The 21,486-nt window shown below is 41.4% G+C and overlaps 1 protein-coding gene across 2 annotated transcripts in view; it reads right to left on the reverse strand.

The window, feature by feature from the left end:
* XXYLT1 (xyloside xylosyltransferase 1) overlaps window positions 1–21,486 on the reverse strand; it is a 310,439-nt gene that overhangs the window by 229,441 nt on the left and 59,512 nt on the right. For both annotated transcript variants that reach the window (XM_073578694.1, XM_073578695.1), the window contains exon 2: window positions 20,345–20,492. In XM_073578694.1, the coding sequence (XP_073434795.1) occupies window positions 20,345–20,492 (148 nt within the window). The remainder of the gene's footprint in view (window positions 1–20,344; window positions 20,493–21,486) is intronic.

The following is a 21,486-nucleotide window of genomic DNA, read 5'->3' on the forward strand; positions in this document are numbered from 1 at the left end:
ACTGCTCTTTTAGCTTGTATGGCCTCCCTGATGTCCACCCCTGAGCTTACTGAGACTTCTGAAAAGATAATCACAAATAAAGAAATAAAAAGAAACCCGATTAAAAAATGTCACACACTGATGATACATTCCTTTAAAAGCCAGGCTCGCTCAGGCATGAGAAACAAATGCAGAAACGGTGTCAGCAGCAGGCCTCCTCTAGGTCAGTGTCTACACCCCGCTGTTTCTCTGCATGTGCACATTGCTTGCCTCTGTGACAGATCTGGAACACAACATAATCAATAGCACAGAGGGGGCGTATAAAACAAGTAATTGAAGCTGACACAATCTCTTAGCTATCTATAATCACACTGCGTGGTTGGAGTTATCTTGTGTATTAAAATCCCGTATTTTTTAATATGGAAAAGAACTGTCTGCATGATCACATGGAGAAATCAATTCACACTTGTTACAGTGTCCTCCCAGCTGTGCAAAGCTGTACGCTTACCACAACACTGATTAACTGGATTCTTAAAAAAGAAAAATACACTTTATTGCTTACAATAAAGCCCACCTCTATCAAATCTGACTACAGCGCAAAACAAAGCCCTTTGGGCTCTGTGCACACCTGCAGTAGAGGCACCAAACAGAACAGAAATGGCCAAAGATGCTCTCTGTAAAAAGGACCAACAGTCTGCGGAAATCTGAGGGCGCTGCTGGTGGCTATCATGTGACAAATCAGACACTACCATTCATTTTGTTGTTCTGCACCAATGACCCATCAGAACAAAAGCAATTAGAAACGATGGTGATAACTCCGCCTTGGTGGTTTGTAAAAGTAAATTATTGAATATGTAGCTTCTGTAGCCTTTCATGTTCTACCCCGGCCAAGGGCCTCCTTCTCCAAGTGTATTGACAACATGAAGAAGGGAGGCTGGCTGTCTGGCCCACTTTATTAGCTAAATCAGACCCCTCTTTTCTGTATGAATCAGCCAAAGGAGGAAGGCCTAGCTGAAAAACAGTCGTCAGTCCCCTTCATCACAAACGAAGAGGAAGAACCTTTCTGCGGTGTCATACCTGGGACTGAAGCTGGACCAGATGTACAGTATCCTGGGTGCATTTAATATGCATTTGCCAACCATTAAAGAACTTTTTGTTATGCGCTGTGTACGCGTTAAAACACAGCAGACCACCAATCAGCGGCTTTAGCACACAACTACCTAGCCCACTGAATTATATCTACGGCCGATCAGAGGTGCTGGCATTTGTATTGCTTGTAGGGCAGAATAAGGGAGAAACTGAGGTTGGCAAAGCAAGGACAACAACACATCAATGGAGACGTACTAAGGTGCCATACAAAGCCTGTGCCAGCCTGACCCCAGTGTGGCCTGTGCCACTGTCACAAACTCCACGAACACAGAACCTGACAGGTCAGATCTGGTGCAGAGCTTTATATAGGAGGAAATTGACTAGATTATAAGTCTGTCTTTATTCCCAGGGATCACCATGATTGTAAGACATAAGCGATATGAAGGTTTCGCTTTACCTTGACCAAACTAGAATTAGATAGTGAGCACCACTTTCATGAGAATGACAGATGATCTATTCAGGGATTGCCCTTAGGGCGCATTCACACCTCAGCAATTCTTGTCCTTGTTCTAACAGTTTTAAAAACTGACGGCACCTGAATCCGTACAGTTGAATATACTGTGTGCAAACTATGGATAACTATTCATAGAATTTTTTATGGATTTGTGTGGTCCCATTTCAGAAAACAGATACGTACAGTTAATCGTGAAAACTGTGCTCTCTCTTTCCTTTCTGCTGCCCAGGTCACAATACTTGTCTGCTGTGGTGACGACAACGCTGCAGCCAATAATGGCGCTCAGGGGCTTGTGCTGTCTACACGGACAAAGCTGCTGAGCTCAGCGATATCAATGTGACCTCACAATGCAGCTGAGTAATGGAGACTGGGACCCTGCGTTGGACCCTAGGAGCGAGCGTAAAGCACAGTTCTATTTTGATTTTAGTACATCAAATGGTACATAACATAAAAGTTTTAGAAAGTGAGTAAAAAAATTCTGCAGTGAAATTGCAAAAAAAAGTGCAATTCTGTAATTGTTTTTTGGGTTTATTTATCAAGTTCACTATCTGGTAAAAGTTACCTGGCAATAGTATTCTCCAGGTCAGTATGAGTACGCAGATAGCAAACATGTATATTTTATTTTTTTTTTTTTAAACCCGCACAGTAAGGCTGTGTGCCCACGTAGCGATTTTAAGCATTTTTGCCGCGATTTTCGGTGCGAAAACGTTTAAAAATCGTGTACAGAACGCCCCCCATGCATTCCTATGGCATTCCGCACATGCTGTGCTAAAGCTACTTTCAGACTTCAGTTTGGAAGAATCAGGCTCGATGCGGCAAAAAATGTAAAAGCCGGATCCGGCGCCGGTTGCCACCGGATCCGGCTTTTCCCCCATAGACTAGCAAAAAATGCCTGTTCGGCGTCTGCAAAAAACGTAAACTGCAACGTTTTTTGACAGCGCCGGACCGCTTTTTTCCACTGCGCATGCCCGAAGTCTCTCTCGCCCTCTCCCTCTCCTGCACCATCTCCAGCCTCAACAGATGATCCGGCAGGCTACGGCTTCTACCGGATCAGGTTTGACAACTTTATGCCGCAGCCCGCCGGATTTAAAAATCTGAAGTCTGAAAGTAGCCTTATGCTGCGCTTTTTTCCACGGCGGAATCGCATCGCGGAAAAAAATCGCAGCATGGTCTTTCTTTTGTGCGGAATCGCAAAGAATTGCCGTGATTCCGCACCCATAGGAATGCATGAGAATTGCTTACTTCCCGCATGTGGCTATGCCCACCATGCGCGAAGTTAAGCGTCTCATGTGCGGTTGGTACCCACGGTGTGGAGGAGAAGAGACTGTCCTCCAGGCCCTGGGTACCATACCCCTGTAAAAAATAGAATACAAAATAAAAAATCAGGGTATATTTACCTTCCGGCATCACGCGCTGCATTCCCGGCCTCAGCGTTCCCAGTAATGCCTTGCGGCAAGGTCCTGTGATGACGTGGTCTCGCGAGATCGCTATAGCAACGCGAGACCAACGTTATCACAGGTCTCGCAAGGCATTACTGGGAACTCTGAGGCCCGGGAATGCAGCGCGGGACGCCGGAAGGTAAACATACCCCGATTTTTTTATTTTTTTTTAGCATTTTAACATTCTATTTTTTACTATTGATGCCGCATAGTATGGGGGGCTATATTTTATGGGGGCTGCATTATACTATATGAGGAGGGCTACATTATACTATATAAGGGGGCTGCATTATATTCTATGGAGGGGCTGCATTATATTCTGTGGGGGGCTGCATTATACTCTATGAGGGGGCTACCAAATATTCTATGGAGGGGCTGCATTATATTCTATGGCGGGCTGCATTATACTCTGAGGGTGCTACATTATATTCTGTGGGGTGGCTGCATTATACTCTGTGGGGTGGCTGCATTGTACTATATGTGGGCTGCATTATACTGTATCAAGGACTATGGGGAATACATTATACTATGGGAAGTGAATTGTACAATATGGATGACTATGGCGGTGCATTATACTAAATGGAGGACTATAAGGAAAGTATTATACTATATGGAGAACAGTGTATTTTAATATATGGAGGGCTATGAGCAGTGTATTATACTATATGGAGGACTGAGTGTATTATACTACATGGAGGACTATGGGAAGTGTATAATACTATATGGAGGACTGAGGAGTGTATTTAATTTATGGAAGACTATGGGAAGTGTATCATACTATATGGAGGACTATGGGGAGTGTATTTTACAATATGGATGACTGTGGTGCACATCTAATGTACTGTATAAAGCTCAATATGTGTGTGGTGTGTGTATGTATATATGTATGTATGTCCGGGAATGGCATCCACACCGTCGCAGCTACAGCCACAAAATTTTTCACAGTCTCACGTCTGGACCCCGAGAGCGTCATAGGCTATGTTGTGAGGCGAATTTTTAACCTTGCGCATTCCAATTCACCAAACAAATTTACCCCTATCTACATAATGGGGCAAAAGTGTATGTATGTATTGGCATCTGCACCGTCACACGTCTGGACCCCGAGAGTGTCATAGGCTATGTTGTGAGGCAAAATTTTAACTCCGCGCGTTCCAATTCACCAAAAAATTTTGCCCCTATCTACATAATGGGAAAAAAGTGAAAGGAAAAGTGTTGGAGGCAAATTGACAGCTGCCAGGTGTGAATAAGGGGGACTTAAAGAATAAGAGCGATGGCGCCAAAGAGTATATGCCGTACAGTTGCTAAGGTGGGGCCCTGACATGGGATACTCACCACACACGGGGATATGAATACACACACAAAATGTTCCACACACTACCACGTGCTTCAACACATATAGCACCCTCAGCACACGTCACCACACATACACCAACCTCGCCACATAAAAGTCGAAACACAAAAGTCACCACTCAAGACTCGCCACGCTGTCCCAGAGCTGTTTAAAAGATGAAAAATGAACTGTGATTGGTTGCCATCAGCAACAGTTTTCTTTGTAGACAGTTGTGGTAACTGAGGCCTATTATTCTTATCATTTCTATTGTGTTATCGTCCTTCTGTAAAGCTGGAAATAACACAATTTATTACCGTGCCAACACAGACCACCCTCTGACACAGACTGCAGGGGGAGCCCAGTATCACACAGGATAGGATTAGATACACGGCTCAGCAGTCAGTATCACACAGGATAGAAATAGATACACAACTCAGCAGTCAGTATCATACAGGAGAGCATTAGATACACGGCTCAGCAGACAGTATCACACAGGATAGGATTAGATACGCAGCTCAGCACACAGTATCACACAATAGTATTAGATACACAGCTCAGCAGACAGTATCACACAGGATAAGATTAGATGCATGGTTTTTATGTGCAATATAATCATTACAATTTGTTATAACTAACCACAGTTGGTTACTATGCCCAGGCAACGCCGGGCTCTTCAGTTAGTTATAATATATGGAGGACTATGGGCTGCATTATACTAAACAAGCAAAATGCAGCATATTTATTGAGTGATTGGATTGTTTATGCCAGAAAAAAAATCATTGTTCTCAGCAGCACATCGTTGGTGTTAACTGCAGATAAGCTGCTGATAACATAATATTGTAAGGAGACAGAATGATCTAATAGTGATTGTTCTGTACCCATCATTCTTTCTCAGTTGGTGTAAAGAAGCCGGGAAACAAGCGAACGACTTATTGTCGATCACACGCGTTTAGCGACCTGAACTCAGCGCATATAAATACAACAAAAATGCTTCTGTGTGATGTGCAATATGTCAGCATTTGGGGCCCCATTTTAAACTTTTGCCTTGGGCCCCACTTGGCCTAAAACCGGCCCTGTACGTATGTCATTCCACCAATGAGAGAATACTAGCTGCAACACTAGAAACAATAGTACAAGTTTGGGGCTGCTACATCACATCTTAGAGGCCTTTACGACTGGATAAACTGAATCTGGGTACAAAAAATTTTTTACTATCTTAATTCGTCTCCTATGGAGCTTCAACCTGCAATCACTATCACTTATAAAATAAACTGCAATACTGCACAACTGGAAACTATTGCAAAATGACAATCTACGAGGACAGCAAGCACCATCAGCAACCCTCTATTGTGTTGTCAGAGGGTCTTGGAAGGACACTTGCCACCTTTCCATCCACCTAGGGAACCTTTCACCTACTAAAATGTTAACTGAATATATAGTGGTAATTTGCAGATAAACATTTTAAAGTGAACCTGTCAGCAACTTTTCCCTATATAAAGTAAATCCACCACCTTTAATAAGTTATCTTGAACAACGCTCCAGCTGCCAGCAGATCTAAGAAAATACATTTTACAATCTTCCTGCGCCATATGCTAACGAGTATAGTGCAGTCTTATGGATGCTGCTGGTCTGTGCCTAGCATTTAGCTAAGCTACCTTTTCACGAGTGCTCGCTGTCCTGAAATTTTGACTTTGTTCTAACAGCACAATGTCTTCCATTCTATTCCTCCCTTCTCTTTGTGCAGAGAGGAAGGAAAGCATCCAAGATATTAGGGAAGGGAGAATACACAAACTGGGAGTATACAGGGGTTGGACAAAATAATGGAAACACCTGGAAATATCAACAAAAGTTAGTTTAATATGGTGTAGGTCCACCTTTTGCGGCGATTACAGCCTCAGTTATCCGAGGTATGGATTCTTACAAGGTGTGAATTGTTTCCAAAGGAATTGTAGCCCATTCTTCAGTTAAAACACCCATCAGTTCTTTGAGCGACGATGGCGGAGGAAATCGACGTCTAACTTGAATCTCTAAAAATTGACCATAAATGCTCAATAATGTTGAGGTCTGGGGATTGTGGGGGGCCAGATGAAATGCTCCACTTCATTACAATGTTCCTCGTGCCATGCTTTAACGATTCTAGCTGTATGAATTGGTACATTATCATCCTGAAAGATGGCGTTCCCCTCCGGGAACAGTGTTTGAACCATAGGTGTACTTGGTCGCTCAAAATGCCTAAATAATCTCGGCTGTTAATTCTTCCATGAAGGGATATCATTGGCCCGGCGGATCTCCACGAAATAGCACCCCAGATCATCACAGAACCTCTGCCATGTTTTACGGTTGGGAGAAGGCAGTCTGGATGGAATGCTTCTTTTGGCTGTCTCCAAACGTACACTCGGCCGGAAGTCGGAAATAGGGTAAACAATGATTCATCTGAGAATATCACGTTTCCACTGCTCGAGGGACCAATTCTGGAGGTTTAAACGCTTGGAAACATTTGTCATTGAGAGCAGCGGTTTTCGAATTGCAGCTCTTCCATGGAATCCAGATTTGTGCAGCTGCCGACGAACAGTTTTCGTGGAAACTGGGAAACTGGTGTTCATTGAGCTCAGCAGTGATTTTCGGAGCTGTGGTCTTGCGATCCTTTCTCACAATTCGCTTTAGAGTCCGACGGTCTCTCTCAGTCAACTTCGACTTTCGGCCGGACCTGTGCTTTGCTGCGGACGTTTTTCCTTCTCTTTGAAACGCAGTCATTACTTTGGAGACAGTACCTCTTGACACGCCAAGCATTCAGGCACTTTCTGTTACACTAGCGCCTGCCATACGAGCACCAACAATTTGGCCTCTTTGAAAATCCGAGAGGTCTGCCATTGGTATCAGGTTCTCATCAATGTTCTTACAATGCTGAAAAACAAACAGTTAATTTACATACACATAACACAAATAATCAACTACAAAACATTGCCATATGTCAGGGTTTGCATGTTTATAACATGTTCGAAGATTATGATGCCAAAACGCTAGGCGTTTCCATTATTTTGTCCAACCCCTGTATAAGAGTGTGGACATAAAGGGAAAAAACCTGACATACGTTGCGCAAGACAGGGAGAGTCACACAGGCTATGTCAAGTGTATACAAAAAGACCTTGGGAAAGAAGGGAAATATGTTACTTTTTATTATTGCCTGTCAGCAAGCGAGACAAGAGGTCCCTCATGGGCTGAAAAAGGAGAAATAAAGATGTGCTGATACATGAGAGCTAGTGAAGGAAGCACATCCGTGACACAATTTACATCATCCAGTAGGTATTAAAGAGGTCCATATATGAAAAGTCTGAAACTAGGAGCAAGTTACAACTCAAATTTAAGGAGAACAGAAAGTGAAGCAATGAAACAAAGATCAAGTAGTATGTGATAAGGGGAGTTTAGTGAGGTTTGCAATTAAAGGAGTATTTCCATCAAAGTTGGCAAGGCTATAAGACATGACACTAGTTTTTCACAAATGGTGAAAACACATACAAGATGGAGACCTTAATCATAAAATACTACAGGGTTGGAAACTGGTAAGGAAGCATATTATCAATGAACAGTGGAGGGACAGCCAGTTTAGGATAATGCACAAAATATACAGCCAACTCCACAAAAACCTGACAGGTAAACAAGTTGACCTAAATGAAACACACCTAAAACAGACATGGAGCATGGAATTTGGTCGTGCCCTAAAACACAAGAACTCTGGGTTAAGATTCAAGACATGTATTTACAGATGTGTGGTATTTGGGTGGATATCGATCCATTGAGCTGGCTGTTCCAATATATGACAGGCAAAACAAAAGAGGTGGAAAACTGTACGATCTGTTTCACACCGTGACACTGGTAACAAAGCGTCTAATTTTGCAATATTGGCTTGCCAAAACACTTCCGGGGATGAAGGAGGTAAAGGCAGGGTTGCTTTCTGTCTTGTATTTGGAAAAAAAAGAGGCAGAAAGATAAAATGACAGAAAAGTTTTTCAGAAAGTGGAGAGTGTTCATGGAATCGATGTTGTCTACTGGAGAAATACAGCGGATAATGGTGTCTTTCATTAACTCAGATTGGCATCTATTAGAAGACTTAAGAGGTAATTTGGGTAAACTTAAATGTGTCATTGAGTAATTTCATCAGAAAGTTTACAGACAGAAAATTGATTGGTCAATGTGTGGCTGGTAGAATTATGGGCATATGGGGATAAGTTATGGACGTTTGGGTAATTTAAATTTGTTTGACCTAACCCTATATACGTTTAGTATGTAAGAGATACGCTCTATACTATTGCATTGTATATAATGGTCTTTATGTTGTATTCGATAAAAATTCAATAAAAAAGGAGTTTTTTTAAAAAAAAAAAAGACATGACACTAGGGTAAAGGTACTTGACAACTATGTGAACCCCAGGGCAAGAACAAAAGTGACATCAGTACAGCAGTATAATACTTATTTTATATTTAGAATGACACATCTGTAGTAGCCCTTACTACTGGGGGGATGGAGTATACACTGATGATAATGTTATTTACAACTTCTAAAAGATAGAAACTGCATGAAACTAACGTCAACCATATCGGTTGCAGAACTGTTTTCGTAGGATGACATCTTAGTAGAGGTTATAGCTGAAACCTGGAATGGAGAAGAGAGACCACACACATCAAGTAGAACAGGTGCACTCTCTCAGGGGATCTTCTACACATGATGTATTACAACATTTATTATCATTGAAGATCAAGAGAGCCCAGCCAGTGCACACAGGCATTATTTCCTCAGTTCTCGCTACGTGGAAAGTGGAGGTTTAAAGAGTAGTACTAATGTGAGCTGTGGCGAGGAATGTATAGAGGGCAATGGAGCTTTGGCTGAGCAGGTCACATCTAATGCATACAGCTGTCCAAAGACACTCCCTCTGCCAAAAACAACAGCAGTTCATCCATCCAACACATATACAGCTGCATAAAACAGCAATGAACAGTGTGGTTTCAGGAAATATGGTGTAAAACATAGTAGTAGTTAAGAGTAGTAATGCTTGTGATGTGGAATAGGAGATCTCTGTACTTTTATGACCAAGCAATTAGCATGTAGTATGTTTTACTTACAAATGCAACACTACAAACGTTATACAAACCCCAAAAAAGAAAGACTGGCGGAACCAATAGGACTTCATTCACATGCGATTTAAGAAATTTATTTTGACATTCTATCAAATAAAAAGATATAGCACTTACCGTAGGTTTGATGCCAGGTTTTTTTATGACTGTAAATACTTTTTCTTTGTGAACTTTAGGATTTAGGAAACAGTAGAGATGAGCGAATTTGTTCGGGTTCCCTCTTAATCAGCAAGCTATATCGCTTACTGAATAAACTGCAGAGAGAACCTGGATACATGGAGCACGCTAGCTGATCAGCTCCGCAGCTGCATGCGTCGTGGCTGTCCGTCAATCACGACACATGCAGCTGCGGCGCTGATCAGCAGGTGCGATCCAGGAAACTGGATTCCCTCTGCAGCTTATTCGGTAAGCACTACAGCTTGCTTAATAAGAGAAACCCGAACAAGTTTGCTCAACTCTATCAGTAACTTACCATTTGTGGGTTGGATGATGCTTACCTTACACATACAATTCTCACAACGAGAAGAGATCACTAGATCATGATTGCTTTTTCACTTAGGCTGTGTGCACATAGTGCATTTTTGGTGCATTATTTCAGTAAGGAATTGGCCCAAAAACTCTAGACAATTCTTATGCCATCAAAGTCAATGAAAATCCTGAAATGCTGTGCACCTGATCAGTAATTTTCCTTTCTGGATTTGTGCCGCTTTTTAATTTGCAGCATTTCAATTCTTTGTGCTTATTTTTAGCGGTTTACACCCACTGACTTCAAATGAGTCAAATACGCAGCAAAAACGCAGGTATAAAAACGTTTGCAGATTTGCTAAATTTTTGCTTGCATTTTACTGGCTTCCTATGGTGTTTCCAACTATGTCATCTGTGTGACACAGCAAGAAACACTAGTAGAGAACCGTGTGCACTACTAAGGAAGGTGCCGTAGTAGGATCCCACACCATAAAGTAATAAAAATAAAGTTACATCAGCACGTGCACACATCTAGGTCCCCTGGCTTATTTACCATTGGGGAGTTTCCTCTTTTAACTCCCCATACTATTGTGAAAGTGACCATACTGAGACATGCCTCACTAAATATCCACAGGATTCCCACAAATCCCTGACACGCCTGTATAGTTTGTAATTGATAAAGGCCAAATGCGGCCGAAACGTTTTGCCTTGACTACATTAAAAGACAAAAAAATACATCTTTAAGTTGAGTGCCTAGTTTATTTTTTCTTAGAGCACGAAACACTGGCACGGCGGTTCTGATCGGTAGTAACGTTATCTCCGGTAGAGCATTACCGCCGGTCAGAGCGTTGCAGGTCACGTTATCAGATGTCGATGTGACCCCGCAGATGTGACTGTGACCCGCGGTAAAGAGTGCACCGCAGGTCACAGGCGTCAGCTGATGTCTGCTGCCACTGACAAGACTACGCCCATCAGCCGGCACCTATGCTGAAAGTAAAAAAAAAGTTAAAATAAAGAAATAAATATTGACAGAAAAATAAAAAACGCAGTATATACTCAACTTGCACCTAATCCCTGAAGCCCATGCCAACTGGAAAAGAGAAAAAAAAATAAACCACTGTATCCCTCACCTATCCGTAATCCATAATGTCCCGTGACGATTTGATCACTTTTACAGCAGTTACATCAGCTGCTGCAACTGATCTGCCCAGCAGCCAAAGACACACTGACAGGAGCGTCTAATAACTCTGCAGTGTGGTAAGAAAGTTCATTGGAGTTCATCAGCTGATGACCCCCTGTGACCTCAGTTACGGTACCGCTGCTTGAGAAACTTTCACTTCTTATAACTTTAAGGCTTTTTTTCCTAAGTAAACGTTTTTCTTGTCTTATTTCTTTTTTTACCTCCCTCATTTGATTTTTTAACACTTTCAAGATCAAATATAATGTAAATCTCAAGCGTTTAATCAGTTCAGAAAAGTGCCTGACGTGGATAGTGAAAAACTGATGACAAATAACCAGAATTTTTTACACTATCTTTTTAGTTCAGCATTAAAAAAGTATCAACTCCTAAGTTTTTTATTCTTTGTATCTATTGGATAACATGGCACAAAAATTTAAAAAATATGCAAAATAAACACAAGATTCACATTCTAGATTTCAGATAATTTTTTCATTTTCTGAGAAGAGGTTATTTATTTTATTCTATATCCCGTACATGAGTATGAGAGCAGACACCTTTCCTTAGCTACTGTCTACATCATTTAAAGATCTGCTTTAAAATTAGGCACTTGGACCACATTGAACAATAGACTGGAGAAGTTAATCGAGTTCCATGTAAGAGTTCTGAACATCTGATTTATGCAGAGGTTATGGTAATAGTAAGAGGAGGTAAACTATGACCATAATTTGTGAATCTGAAATAATCTACTGGATGGATGAAAAAAAAAACAAAAACTAATTTCCTGCTGGAAGAAACTATACTCACTGTTGTGGCCTCCCATGTGAGGTCAATTTGCTAAGCTAGAGGTCAGAGTGAAGCAGCACAGACAAGAGATGTTAATGCAGTGAAGCAAATATAGCTAGAAGGCACAAAAGCGAGGACCGGTAGAGCTGAATGCGCAGGATGGTACATAGATCAGTGGAGCTGGAAGTTCTAGATTCAACAGAGCCATGTGTGTGGACAGCACTGGAAATAGCAGAGATAAGCAGGCAGGCAAGTACCTTGTTGCGGCAATGATGGATGTGTGGATGCAAAGCTGAAATAGCAGAGCCTTTTTATGTGCTAGTGCTCATTGTCTGCGAATGAACACACTTGATTAGATGGAACCAAGATTCATCCACCATAACGTATTGCAGTGGCCATCCACGATGATGTCCACTAGCCAATTTTAATTCACCACATGATTCTGTTGATCCTACTTCAATAACTCTTGTACAGCCGACAATTATGGCTTCAGATGAAGCAATATATAGGAGAATTTTTTCTCACGTTCCATTAGGCTTTTCACTTGCTTGGTTATTAGCCTGTGTGTACCTTGGCCTCCATTTTACAATTGTTTGTTGAATCAAATATGGTATATTGGACATTTGCACAACACTACTTGACTCCACTAGAAGCACAACTCAAATGGCAGGTTGAAGTTTGGGATCTCAGGTGCCCACGGATCTGGAAAATAAAGGGGCCGTCAAGTAAATGCATCTGACCCTATTTGCATGAAGAGGCCTTGCTGCTACATCTACTAAGGAGAAGGGAGGGGATGAGACTCTTATGTCTCTGCAACTAGAGGATAGGAAGAGTCTCTAATGCTACAAGTGGAAGGAGGGGGTCACTGCAGATACTACTAGACCTGAAATAAAGGCCCTGTCTCACATAACGAGATCGTTAGCGAGATCTCTGAAACGTCACAGGTTGTGTGATGCGCCAGCGATCTCGCTACGTGTGACACATAGTGGTGACCAGGCCCCCGCTGTGATGTCGCTGATCGTGCTCGAATGTCCTAGGCCATTTTTTGATCATTGGCGTCCCCCTGGCCAGAGCGCATCGCTGCGTTTAATGCCAATGAACGACCTCGTTGGCGACGCAGAACTCAGGGACGCAGGCGTGAGTCGTCAGAATAGCTGCTGTGTGACAAGGTCCCAACGACCACAGAGGTCGTTATACGGATCGCCATATCGTTGCTCCGTCGTTGAGTAGATCTGCCTGTTTGACAGCTTTCTAGCGACGCACCAGCGATCCTTACCAGGTCGTATCGTTGTCGGGATCGCTGGGGCGTCGCTATGTGAAACGGGACCCTAAGAAAGGCACTTGTGCTTCTACTGTTTGAGGAAGATGGACAATGATAACTCTTATTGCAGGGTTCAGACATCCCAATCGCAAAATTCTTGCTTGCCGGTGTAAACTGGTCCAACAGTGTGGGAAGGTTTTCTTAATATCCCACTTTCTTTTGGACATCTAGTTAGCAGCTATGTAAATGAGACACGAACAGGTTGTATAAGCTTAACCTAGCAAGGGTCACGTTATGGAAAAAAAAAAAAAGTACCCACCCAACATTGCAGCCGTTGACAAGATGGCAATGATGACATGCAGCACACTATTATAATCTCAGTAAATGCTGCGGCCACCGACTGTCTGGATGTCATGTATACGTCAAGTACATCAACACTGAAAGCCAGTGAATACAGACCAGCAGGGGGTGCTGGAGAGCCAGCGCTGGGGTCAGAGGGTGAGTGAAGAGAGGGTACCGTTACTGCACTTTTAGAATATTTGCCATTCCTCCATTTTTCTTTTTCCAACATTTGGACAAGCACAATAACATTCGTCCAGGTCCGTGTTTCCCTACAGTAACTGTTATTTATCATGCCACTGTACATTCTAATAAAGCACAGCATGACGACAACTATGTGAAACTAAGGTGAAGTAATAAAAAAAAGCCATGAAACAGTCATGGAGGAGCAGCCATCTACTAGGCTACATCAGGGAAGACGAGTAATTAGATCAATGAGGTTTAATCTACTGCTCTTTTAGGAAACAATACCGCTCTGTATTATAGTGTCTGTTACTGTAACCTCGCCACATGACAGCTCAGCAACTTTTGTGTCTTTAACAAGCCTTTAATAACTGTATTGTCACTTCATACAAAGGCCTGCTTCTCTTGTGCACTGGCAATAAAGGAAAGAGCATGAGCTCCAAATAATGTGAGGCGATAAATTACATTCTTTGATTCTCTTTCACTCAATGTAACCCAGACACACAATGGGCACAGCTCATTCTGTGGATTTCATAGCCTGCATTACAGATCATATACATATAATCACGTAAGACACCTTAATTATAAATACAGATTTCATTGCTGCACAGCCATGATTGTTCTCTCTCTAAAAACAAACAGACTCTTTAGTCTCTTAAAAAGCCAGGACCTCCTCCATACCAGCCACCCCAGACTAAGCAGTTTGGCGAAACATAGGTCTATAAGTGTGTGTTTCTGTGGTGGGAGTATTGCAATTATACTACTTTGCAGTCACTGTTCCATGCTTTCTTGACTGATTTTTTTTCATTCTTTAGGTACATTTATCAGTCCTGTGTACATCACTTTAGGCATGTACTTGACATTTTGTAGACAGTGAGCCCTCGCAGGCAGGGTCCTCTCTCCTCCTGTACCAGTCGGTAACTCGTTTTGTTCAAGATTATTGTACTTTTTCTTCTTATCATGCATACCCCTCGTCACATGTAAATGCCATACAATAAATGGCATAATAATACAGAATAATAAATAATTTCTATATACACATGCTGAATATCCATTCTAAACTAAAGTCCATAGTAAGAATGGCAATACATTTTTGGGTCACATTTTGTTGTTTTGTGTCATTGCTGTCTAAAGCACTTGCTTTTAGTTTTAGTATTTGTGTCTTGAACATTTTTATGTGTAGGAGTTTATCAAAAGGGAAATTTGTCAGCAAATTGTTGCTACTTAATCTCAGAGCACCATAATATATGGCACAAGAGCCTAATTACAGGAATGTGTCACTTATTATGGTGTATAAGTTTCAATACAATCAGTATTTTATGAGCAGATTATTATCACTACAGGACTACATCTCACGTGCCAGGCAGTCTGGCTAATCTGTGTAGCTCTGTCCCGACCACCGATTGGCAGATTGCTGACAATTCACAGTGTACACAAGAAGCTGCCAGTCAGGGTGTGGGCAGAGTTATACACAGTCAAGAAGTCTTATCTCAGCTACATCTACATCAGACAAACAAGGATTCTGTCAAAAATATACCAAATAGCCCAATAAGTGACACATCACTGGAATCAGGCTTTCTTGTTCTAGATTATGCAGTTTTTAGATTATACAGCAAATAATGGATGACAGATTGTCGTCAAATTATGTAAAGAAATAATGCACATCTTATTCTTGATATTATTGGTTCTACACTGTTATATCCCTCAGATTTCAGTTGATGAAAACAATTTGCAAAATGTGCACATTATATTACTAAATATATATTGTGAAGTGACAATAAGGAAAAGGGAAGCATTTTTATACTAAAAAGAAATAGAAATCTGCTTAAAATGTTGAATCAACATGTCAAGAAATGTAGAAAGTCAGTCCTTAATATATCATTTCTATCATGCCATTGTAACCTAGAACAGTCTATTAATAGCAAGGTGGTTACACAAAAGTGTTCTACAAACACATGGAGCGCACTGTGGGAAGTGTAAGACTACTCCAGGCAACTTTCTGGTTACACTTTCAGAGTAAAATGATACACTTTAAATACCACAAGAAAATACAGCAGAATTATGCACTAAAAATACCCAATGGAAACTAAGTTTAGAAGACAATGAAAAACAGGCTTTAACAATTAAACTATTAGTGGTCTCTTAGGCAGCCGGTCACATCTGTGAAGTGTAACCCAGGCTCTAGGGAGCACAGCAAAATATTCTTGTCTCGTTGTCAGGTGAAGATAAATGGGAATAAAGTGAAAGAGAAAGAATGAGAGCAGACAACCCTTTCTAAACCCTTAAATGTATGTTCCTGCCAGTCACATGCTAACGCCAGATCTTCAGCTCGTGGAGTCTTGCTGTAATTTGTAAGCAAGAGATGTTACAAATATACACGGGGTAATGAATGTGTTCTCGAACTGGCTGACATGATGTTATCGAATCTTCATTAAACGCTGAGGACACGGATGAAGACTGAGTAAACCTTTCAATACACAATCGCACCAAAGTCAGCACGATACAACTGCCAATTTGTCAACTTTTATGAACTGTCATTTAAATGCCTGTTTCAATAGGCAGACCAAAATAAATGATGTATACTAGATGGCTCAGTGTGCAAAGACTGCCAAGTTGTCGGCAGTGGGATTCCTGTTTACACAGGATGATGCACCCAGAGAACGATGATCTTTTATGATGCACACAAGATCATTTCATACAATGAAGAGCATATTGCTCATTCATCGGGTGGTCAACAGTTGTTACATGGCAAAATGATTGTCAAACAAGCATTTGTTAAAGGGAATCCGTCAGCAGGTTTTTTCCTTGTAATCTGAGGATAGCACGAGGTAGAGGTTAAAACACTGAATTCAACGATGTGTCATTTATCAAGCTGTGTGCTCTTACTTACTTATCTCTGGGACATTATCAATGCCGAGTCTAGATGACTCCTGCCTCCTAGTTCTACTCTGTCCCCTCCTGTGATAAGCAGCTCACTGTCAATAGACAATGTAAATACAGAATCTAGTGTGGGTGGGTTAGCTTTCTTAGCTCTGCATCATTCTATATCTAACAAATCTGTGTCAGAACTGCTGCACCCAATAATCTAAGTGATACATTGATGGATTCAGGGTCTCTTTGCCTACATCAGTTTGCTCTCAGGTGAGGTAGTAAAGCAAGAACAAAAGTATTGGCACCACATCTGCCTCACTACTGAGCATGTACATAAAGTGCAGCACAGATTCATCTCAACTAAAAGCCGAGATCCTTACATTAGGAACAGAACTGACATTAATAGGACATTTCATATTATATACTAGCTTGGCCCGTGCCTCCTTTGCCACAAGTCTTTTTGCGAAATTCCTTGATCTGCTGCATCTGCCCTAGGCAATTGTCTGTGCTATTATGAAGTGGATGTGTCTAGGAGCAGCAACAGCTCAGCCACAGTGGAGCATCCATTCTCATAAAGTGGGACTATCGATGCAGAAGTGTCTGGCACAAATCAATTATCTCCTCACTACAGAGTTCTAAACTGTCTATAGAAGTGACAATAGCAAAAGCACTGAGCTGAGAGCTTCATGAAATAAGTTTCTGGAGCTCTGCAGCTGCATCTAGTGATCTCGTGGGGAGCGCTAGCAAGAGTGGTATAAAGCATGCTGACACTATGAGATTTCTGAAGTGTTAAAGAGATCCTTTCACACAGCAGCGCAGCTACCGGAGGGGGCAGACGCCCTGGGCCCTGCGCTTTGAGGGGCCCACCCAGAGCTACGCTACTATTAACTGTATTGGCGTGCGCAGCGCACCCATACAGTTAAACTCTGCAGCAGAGCAGGGAGACTCAATCTCCCTGCACTGCCACCCGGCCACTATGGGGCCTTTGAGCATCACTATATGGTGCCCGTTGTGCTGAGAGGCATATGGGGAGTGCATTATACTATCGAGAGGAGTATGGGGAGTGCATTATACTATACAGAGGCCTATAGGGAGAGCATTATACTATACGGAGGCATATAGGGAGTGCACTATACTATATAGAGGCCTATAGGGAGCGCATTATACTATATAGAAGCCTATGGGGAGTGCATTATATTATATGGAGGCCTATGGGGAGTGCATTGTACTATATGGAGGCCTATGGGGAGTGCATTATACTACATGGAAGCCTATGGAGAGTGCATTATACTATATGGAGGCCTATGGGCACCATGTTACGTGGGCACTTATTGTTATATGGGAACTCAGGTTATTGTGACTGTCAAAAGGGCACACAGAGGGCATTATTACTTTCTAGAGGGCAAAACGTGAGTACGGTTTTCTAGGGCACTCGCACAGGGCATTATTATAGTCTAGAAGGTTGCTTTACCATCTAGAGGGCACACAGAACCACACAGTACCTGCAGTAATAGGGACACAAAGCAGCAGTGGCTCAGTATTGGTGTATCAGCAGGATGAGGCGTTTGTGCAGGTTGGAAATAGATGGGGATGTTCTGGAAGTTGAGAAGCCAAATGTGATTTTTTTTTGTAAATTCTGCAGCAGAGTCCTGGCTCCAAGAGGTTGTCATTTCGGTCTGGGCCGATGAAAAAGGTAGGAAAAGTGAACAATGTCATCAGAAAGAACGTCAGCTGTAAGTTACTATTTATAACTGTACAAGCTTGTACATTATTCTCTGGAAGACTCTGATCCAGCTGGCACATACCAAACACTACTGGATCTCTAATTATACTTTCTTTGAAACACCAAAGCACTTCAGAGAAAAATATACCTTGGCTGCAATCATGCAGTCAGGTTGATTCCTTCTGCCAGCAGTTTAGGAAACATTTAGGTAACATTTTTTACTTTCTGGGAGATTGATTCACAACCTGAGGGTTTAGATGAACATTCAGAGAGCAGAGCCTCCACCTAATGGAATGAATAGTGCACACTGGGTGAGAGATAAGAGTGTGGAAAGGATTTTCAAAGCTTCAGTTTATGACCAAAAGACATTTTAGACAAAGGGAATGCTTTTATATCTGTGGTAAAGGTTTGGGGAAGGCTCTTTCCTGTTCCAACATTCCACTGTGCACAGGAAAACGGTGATACAGGAAAGATGTATATCTTTGTACCGAGTTAGCCAGTAGATAGAACAATTTTCAGAATTGAGAGTCCTCAGTGGTTGATACCTTTCAATGGCTAACTGAAAAGATGGCAATAAATTGCAAGCTTTCAAGACTACTCAGGTTTCTTCATCAGGATTGACTAATATACTGTATAAATATGTGATTCTTCAGATTTTGTAATAATATTTATATAATAATGTATACACAATACAGCACAGAAATAATGAAATAGATAAGACAAGTCACCTCAAGCAGAACTATCATTATGGGAGAGTGATGGACAGTTATTTCCATAAATATTGGAACGGTTCATAGATAAGGAGTATGAAAGTTTTGTTGTCCTCTGATTGGGGTCTGGTTCTGTGTTGTGCGTTGCCCCCACAAGGTCTGAGGAGCAAATTACTTAATGGATGTCTAAAGACATAAATCCATGCAACACATTCATTCCTGCTCTGAGTGTGTCAAAGGTTGTCATGAGTTTATACTCCCAGATTCTGTCTCTCTGAGATTTGAAATTACCTTTCAATACAAGTAACTCCATGTCCATGATGCTGTATGCCTGATCACAGCACCATGGACACAGAGTCTTCAAATCTCAGAGAGACAGAAGAATCTGGGAGTATAAACTCATGACAACCTTTGGCATTCTCAGTGCAGGAATGAATGTGTCGCATGGATTTATGTCTTTTTACAACAATTAAGGAATTTGCTCCTAAGACCTTGCGGGGGGCATCACAACACAGAACCAGACACCAATCAGAGGAACTGACACTCCATATTTATGAACTGTTCCAAAATTTATGGCCGTAACTGTATATCACTCTCCCATAATGATAGTTCTGCTTCAAGACACTTGTCTTATCTATTGCATTATTTCTCTGCTGTGTTGTGTATAAATATGTGATTCTTCACATTTTGCATTATTCTATGCCTGATGAAGAGACCTGAGTAGTCTCGAAAGCTTTAACGGCTAACTGAAAAGATGGTATCAATCACAGAGGACTTTCAATATTCAATTCTGAATATTTTTCAGGAACATGGTGGAGTCGATAAGAACTTGATTTACAGAGTTTGGTGTGGAGGAACCTGAGTGGCCGTGTCCTGGCCCGGACACATCCCCAACGTCAACTACGTAAAATACTTTTAGGAAAAACTAGAATGGATCGCCCTTGCTCACCAACATCACTTTCTGATCTCACAAATGCCATTTTGGCTGAAAGAACCTAAATACCCACAATATGTACTGCAAAATGTTGTGGACGCTGTTATAGCCTCAAATGGCGTCCAGCTCCATATTAACACCCATGGTGTCCAAAAGGAAAGTACTACATTCTCATGAAACGATACGATGGTCTGGTGATCACATTCTTTTTTTCTATATAAAGGAAATTTGACAAAATATTTTATATATTTTATGAATTATACCAACTGATGGAATGAAGCAACAATTGCATACAAAATCCGGTATAACATGAATAATACATTCATTTAGTGGACTGGTTGGTATGTAGAAATCAATCTTTATATCATTTACAATGAAGTTTTTTTTTTATACTGTATGACTGTACCATGTTACCTTTTGGCATTAGCTGGTGTAGAGCAACAGAAAGGAAAAAGATGGAATCGCTGTAGTAGGTTCCAGTGCCAGCACTGAAGAGCTTCTGCATGGCTTCTACTACTGGAAACAGCTTCTCGGTCAGGGTACTGACGTCATGGAAAATCACCTGCCAGGCAGAGAAAACGTGTATGAGCAGAAATAAACAACATGTATTTTACCAAACAGAATGCAAAAAAATTGTCCTTTATAACAACCAAATAAAATAAGATACCCAGATAGATATTACCCAATACCGTGGCCCAGCAAAAAATAATGCCCAGTGCAAAAGTCCTATTCGCAAATGATAAATTCAGTACAACGGCATCATGTCGGCGTTTTGTTACGGGAGCAAAACATCTAAATTAATGGAAGCTTCACGACAAACACCAGCAGCGTCCAATGGAACCCCACTAATCATCCTTTAACTAGAGAAAATAGCATGGTATGCGTGGTCTCCCCACGTCAGCTGAAGACGGACTTACACTCTTTCTACTGAGCCCTTACACAGTTCCCAAGGAGAGAGCCACCCGACTGAGGCCTTCTGTGCTACTGTTTTAGAATTGGTGGCGCTTTTAGCACCTATGCATTTCTGTTAAAAATGGCTATAATCCCAAAAATATTTTTGTAGAAAAGCTTCAAATTAAAGCTGATGACTGATACAAAAATAGCAAAAATTTTGCCACAGTCCAAATATTCCTGGAACCACAGGATAGGTGATTATCTGGTTGACATCCCATCAATCACAAAAACTAGGTTCCGGAGCAGTTTAACTTTTAAAGCTTGACGTTAATTGTTGTCTGTTACAATCTGCCTGATCCATTTTCATTCCTTCACCAAAAATAAATATATATATATATATATATATATATATATATATTTATTTTTGGTGAAGGAATGAAAATGGATCAGGCAGATTGTAACAGACAACAATTAACGTCAAGCTTTAAAAGTTAAACTGCTCCGGAACCTAGTTCTTGTGATTGATGGGATGTCAACCAAATAATCACCTATCCTGTGGTTCCAGGAATATTTGGACTGTGGCAAAATTTTGCTATATACATACATACACACACACAGTATATATACACACACATCACTCTGCATGTAATAGGTGAATTATC

This window comes from Dendrobates tinctorius, unplaced genomic scaffold (assembly GCF_039654945.1).
Source record: "Dendrobates tinctorius isolate UK_male_01 unplaced genomic scaffold, ASM3965494v1 ptg000060l, whole genome shotgun sequence".
NCBI classification, from domain to species: Eukaryota; Metazoa; Chordata; class Amphibia; order Anura; family Dendrobatidae; genus Dendrobates; species Dendrobates tinctorius.